Source organism: Adiantum capillus-veneris, chromosome 20 (genome assembly GCF_014529385.1).
Source record: "Adiantum capillus-veneris isolate H3 chromosome 20, ASM1452938v2, whole genome shotgun sequence".
NCBI lineage: Eukaryota > Viridiplantae > Streptophyta > Polypodiopsida > Polypodiales > Pteridaceae > Adiantum > Adiantum capillus-veneris.
The window spans coordinates 134,928,628-134,934,627 of record NC_140950.1 but is presented as its reverse complement, the minus strand read 5'-3'; the positions used below and the strand labels follow the sequence as shown (position 1 = coordinate 134,934,627).

Genomic DNA, 6,000 nt, shown 5'->3' with positions numbered 1-6,000 from the left:
TTTGATTTCCTCGATTAGAGATTGTCTTAGAAGGTCGAGAAGGTGCTTGACATCCGTCTTCTTGTTTCCACGCGCCTATGGATTAAATTTCGTCCTTGACCGACAATTTGGTCCCGTCTCTCTTGAAACAATAATTTGTCTGCCTACATGAGGAGGGTACCAATGCTCGAAAAGAACTTTTTGTGAAAGACTTGGCAAACCGTAGTAGAGGTAAATTGAGTAAATTTGAAGGTTTTATTACTAACCTATCGAGGAAGAGATAAATAAGGGTATTCCTAAAGGTAAAGTGTGAACTAAAATTGACTCTCCCTCGTAACTCTGAGGTCTTGACACTTGTTGCTGTATACACACACCACACACACACATACACAGTGATTGTCTCTCCTGAGCTCGCGTTCCAACGGTGCCAGAGTTACCAAATTTGAGTGAAGAATGCGTCTGACGAGATGGATTATTGCGGCAGTTCGGATCTAGCCTCCTGAGAGAGAGAGAGAGAGAGAGAGAGAGAGAGAGAGAGAGATTGTGTTTAATGGATCTCTTACCCGTAAGCAGGCTTGCTTCTAGGACCTCTCATGAATTTTGACAGTTTGGTTTTATGAGTGGTCATGATAGATTTCATGGTTTAGGTTTTATCATAGATTTCGCTATGACAAAAACTTCAGAAGTTTCATGGTCTGCTAGGTAATGGAGGTCACTTCCTTCTTGGATCGCTCATGATATCTGATCTTGATATTGCACGTCTCGGTCTCAATGGGCTTGCTGAAAGGCTGAAGCTTGAAAGTCTGGAGAATATTCATACCCACATTGTCGAAATATTTTGTAAGAATATGGCATAGAATATGTAATGATCAATGGCCATTTATTTTTGAATACTAATTAAGTTTTATCTTCTTGACTGATGAATGGTGGTAGATGATTGACAGAGGGTGGTCAAACAATTGGGCTGTGTAAACTTTATGATGAGCTGTGTTCTAACAGTCCAACTTCATACAATTAGAAGGTTTAGTCCATAAAAGAAGATCAGGCTTCTGCTTCCCAGGTCCATGTGCCCCTTCAGTTACCATCTCACGTATCTCCAATTTGACATTACGCTGGCCAGGCAATGAAGGTTGGTGAAGAGCGAGATCCAGCTTTATGGATGTTCTAATTATAACAGCATTGCCAAATGTTTTTTTCTGGTAATGAGATGACTGAAATTCACCAAGAAGTAGAAGAGAGTTCGGTTGAAGGAGCTGATGAGCCTGAGAGGGAACCTTTCTTGTCAAGGCACCAAGAAAGTGAGAGTGCAAATGAAGTAGGTAAGTTCAGCTCTTGTGAAAGGGGCGCTTCACATTCAGATGATTGCATCTCACTGTTGGAGACCTTAAAGTACCGTCATGGTGGGGAAGAGGCTGAGATTGATGTTGCTACCATGGACCAGCAGCAGCAGTGTCGGATCTGCCTTGATGTTGGCGGTATGGTAATTCTTTGATTCCCTCTCATTGACAAAGCTGTTTTTAGTAACTTATGCATGTCTGCTGGTTAGCTGTTAAATTTGAGCCCTGATTGCAGGAGAAGATCATGTTACATGCTTCATTCACAGATTTTTCTAGGATGTAAAAAACAATGCAAGCTCAGAGCAGTAGCTGGACTGGGATTTTTAATATTACAGGGACATCATAGACAAAGTTATCTTGATTTAATTGTCTGTGAACGGGACATTCAATTTTGTTGAATTTACTTTGCACGCCTGGTGTTGAAACGGAGAGAAGACTTTTCCCATGCCATATAAGATGATTCATGGTGCCTAGGGAAAGTGTCAATTTGCTTACGCTCATAGTGGAGGATAAATCTCATTCTTGATGATCCTTTTTTGTAGGTGATGACTTGATTTCCCCATGCCAGTGCAGAGGAACCCAAAAGTTTGTCCATAGGTCTTGCCTAGATCATTGGAGGGCTGCAAAGGTACTGTGGTCTGGGCTTAGTAGTGTCATTGCCTTTCATTATTTACACACAAGGATAGTATTCTTGGTTAACTGGCTTGTTCTGATTGTATAAGAAACTTTGAGTACTTCTTCGCTTCAGGAGGGATTTGCATTTGCACATTGTACAGAGTGTAGGACGTTGTTCAACCTTCGAGCAAATGTGCCAGCAGATCGATGGTGGTTGCGGTTGAAGTTTCAACTTCTGGTAATACGAGACCATGCAGTAATATATATCGTCGTTCAACTGGTGAGTCCTTTTTGTTTTCTGCACCTAAAAAACTGCATGATACTATGATCTCAGTACTTGATGCTTAAGGCGTCCTTCCGAAGATTTCAGGTTTCTGAGCATGGCTGATACAAATTAATCTGTTAGTAGGACACTCGTGCAAGTAACGAGCCATGATTGGGTGCAATCAACCAACATGCCATCTAGTCTATTCTGAGTTAGGATCATTGATTATGAAATTTGCTTTGTAGAGTGTACATGATTAAACTCAAAACAGTGTTTCAATGTCCTGGATAGGCAGTGGACTGCAGAGCTAAAAGGCAGAACTAGAGGTAATTGTGATGGTGATTAGCAGGTCCGAACGTTCTATAGAGTGTTGCATGGGGTTATGAAAGGATTGTTAGGGTGCCCAAGTATGGAAATCTTCTGTCCAAATTTGTCTGCCTTGGCTGTATAGCAGGAATGAAGGTATTATTACTACGTGTACAATGCCACCCTACCTGTGTACATGCTATACATAGTGAAACCTTTTTGTACGTTAAGAACAGACGGTGAATCACTATAGCAGACACTTCTACTTGAAAAGAGAGAGAGAGAGAGAGAGGGAGAAAACAAATACAAGAGACATAGGAAGGCAAAGTTCCTTCCCTAGAAGAGTTGGCCCTCAAGACGAGCGCCCCTGTAGGGTATTTCTTGTATATTGCAAAACATTGCCAGTTGTTGTCACAAGTGCTCAAGGCCTTCTTGATCTTCACAAGTGCTCAAGCCTTCGTAGTCTTTAGGAAAGCTTAAAGTCTTGGTTGTCTTCACAAATGCTCAAAGAGAGAGATGGCCCAAAAATTGATGCTCAATTTTTCCTCCATACATGCCCTCGAAGGAGTCTTTATATAGGTACTAGCTTAGCCTTTTTGAGTACCTTTGACCCCTTGGCGTTTCATTTGTTTGGCCTTTGGCTTTTCACGTGGGGCATCTATAGGTCCTCATATCATACCTCTTGCTCTAGTGACGTGAGGACCTGTAATCAAAATCCCCTCTCCAAGAGAAGCATATCTTTATTTGCATGTAATGGTTTGTCTGTAAATAATACTTTCGAGTGTAACTTTGAGAGCCTCCTCATGTCCATGCATTGCATGGTTGTAGATATATTTTAGCTTTGCATTTGCTTTCTAGCCTATAGGGCTTTGGTCCATTTGGCCACTATTATTTTAAATGTGCCTCCTAGAGTTTACCTCGTGTCCGGTGGTGGATCCGGTATCTCCTAGTAACAGATTAGGGAGTTAGGAATTGTTTTATCAATGTGCTAGGCTATACGTGAGGTAGACATATCTCCCTCTGCCTGATTGGTCATGCATGTGCCCTATTTGGTGGGCTGGTAGAGGGTTGGGTACCCATCTTGTCAGAAGAGGCCACAGAAGGTGTGGTGATGACAGAAGGCTCACCTCTGATTTTGTAGACACCTCAACTTCCATCTGCCACATGAGAATACCTGCATTTGTTCTTTTCCCCCTTTTTTTTTTTGTGATTGCCCTACCGTCCTTTGTGGGTAGTCACTCATTTGTGGTTTTGAGTGTTGTAGAGTTCGCTTTCACTCTCTTGGGATTGTTCCGAGGACGTTAAAACCTTCTCTTCTCTTCTTCTCTTTATCTCCCCTCTTTCTTGTAACTGGCTTGGACACCCAACACACAAATAGAATTGAAAGCAACTTTAATACTTGAACTGTAAAACACAAGAAGAGTCGACACGAAGTGGCATAGTTTCACTTGTAGATGCACTGGCTCCCAAAAATGGTGCCCCTTTTGGTACTTCTTTTATATCCATAATTACAGAGTACAACTGTAAGAGGTAACTGCTCTGTGACATGTAACCGCTCTGCGACGTTAAATATAAAATTATACACTTGACAAGAAGAGTTGACATGAAGCAGCAGAGTTCCACTTGTAGATGCACTTGCTCCAAAGACCCCTTTTGATACTACTTCATATTGATAATTATAGAGAGTACAACTGTTGGAGGGCTAGCTCTGTGATGTGTAACCATACGCTTCATTTGTAGACTAGCCTCTCAAGGCACCCTTAAAAAGGCACTGGGCTTGAAAAGCAATAGATCCAAAAATTAGCGCTCTGAAAAGCCTTCGCCAAAAATAAGTTTCTTAAAAGCTATGAACTAACATTAAAAAATTGTCACACCTCCAAGGCCGCTCGTCTTTCTTCGGCCGCCAAGCGCGCTTGCTCACGCTCACGCTCAATAGCTGCCTTTCTTTCTGCTTTTCTTTCTTTTCATTCCTCGGCCGCCATGCGCGCTTTGCAATCCAAGGTTTCTTGTCTGTTTTGGTGTTCACGCTCTACGGCTTCCTGTCGTTCTGCTTTTCTTTGTAGTTGTGCCATCGCAACGCGATTCGCTTCTTGTTGTTGTGCCATCATGTCCATCATCGACTTGAACAAAGCCTCCATAGGAGTTGGTGCAATCCGTGGCATAGATAGGGAAGGGGGAGGGTCAGAAAAACCTCCTGGTGGGGAAAATTCTTCTTCACCTTCTTCATGCTCATCACCTTCATGCAAAGTATCCATTCCGCTTCGGGTGATGACCATACACTGAAGTCTTGGGTTCTTAAGTTCACGAGGAACTTGGGTTCTTGTGGGTCTTGGGTTCTTGAGTTCTTGAGGGTCTTGAGGTTTTTGAGGTTCTTCTTTAGCTTGCAATCTATGTTAGAGAAGGATCTTCTCTTCACCCGAGCTCTTCTCTTTTCCGCGGGCGCACCCCTTGGCGGCCTTGCGCTCACACCAAGGTTGCTTTTTCCCACCTCACGTCGATTGGCCGGCCGCCAAGTGCACGGTCCGCTCTGAATGAGTGAAAAGAGGCACATGGGGAGGCTGGACAAGCCCTTCTTTCTTGGGTTTCCTGTCACTCTTCAAAAACACGACGACATGCACAAGAGGTCTTGGGTTACGTGCGACCGCAACAAGAAAAAAAATTATCGTGGTTCTTTCCTTGAGTGGTACATAACACTTCCAAAGCTCTGATACCAATGTAAGGTGCAATGGAAGCAAATGTTGAACTTTGCTCAAGATGAGTGCTCCGAACTGTGCTCAAGGGTTTCTTTTACTTACGGAAGGGAGAGCCTTCCGTTCCTTTAGTGAGAGAGTGCAATGGACACAAACAAAGTGGTGAACACTGTGAATGAAGGTGCATGAGATTGAGAGACAGAGAGAGAAGAATACGACACCAGAATGTTGTCAAACCCTCCGAAGGCTCCTCTCTATGGCGAGAGTGGTCTACTATTGATTGCACAAATCTCTACAATGCAATGGACTTGCCTACGATGTCGACGACGATGAGGACGACGACGAGACGGGCTGAAATCTGAAAACGCTAGTGGCTGAAATTTGCAAATCTTTATCTGCTGAATTCTGACTCTATGTCGGTGATGATGTCGATGGCGACGATGCAACGACGATGCGCTGAAAACGCAGATGTTGAAATCTGCGTTTCGCGGGCTGAAACTGCAAACTACGCTAGATCTTACCGTGCGGCGAGGATCTGCTGCGGAAAGGTAAGATCTGCGAGGTTTGTGGTTCTTCTGCGGAGTCTTGATGCTGAAAACTGAAAATGCTGATGCTTGTATCGGTTCTGTCGTGAAAGATCTGCAAAACGCTAGGCCTCTTGCTGATAAAAAACGCTAAGGCTAATCTGGTCTCAATCTGCAAAAACGCTATGGCTTTGCTGTTTGAATTTGCTAACGCTAGGTCTGATCTGCTGTGTCTTGTTGTCGCCGAGGCTGATCTGCCATGCAAAAACGCTAGGGGCTGCTGT

The 6,000-nt window shown here is 43.5% G+C and overlaps 1 protein-coding gene across 5 annotated transcripts in view; it reads left to right on the top strand.

Moving 5' to 3' along the window:
- The first annotated feature begins 302 nt into the window (after positions 1–302).
- LOC147433285 (RING/FYVE/PHD zinc finger superfamily protein) overlaps positions 303–6,000 on the top strand; it is a 79,514-nt gene continuing 73,816 nt past the window's right edge. Inside the window, exons 1-5 of one of the 5 annotated variants that reach the window (XM_086492890.1) lie at positions 303–544; positions 682–819; positions 913–1,454; positions 1,859–1,944; positions 2,065–2,211. In XM_086492890.1, the coding sequence (XP_086349016.1) occupies positions 1,166–1,454; positions 1,859–1,944; positions 2,065–2,211 (522 nt within the window). In that variant the 5' untranslated portion in view covers positions 303–544; positions 682–819; positions 913–1,165. Of the gene's footprint in view, positions 820–912; positions 1,455–1,858; positions 1,945–2,064; positions 2,212–6,000 lie in introns of all 5 variants that reach the window. The other 4 variants (XM_086492891.1, XM_086492889.1, XM_086492894.1 and 1 more) reach the window with 4 other exon arrangements.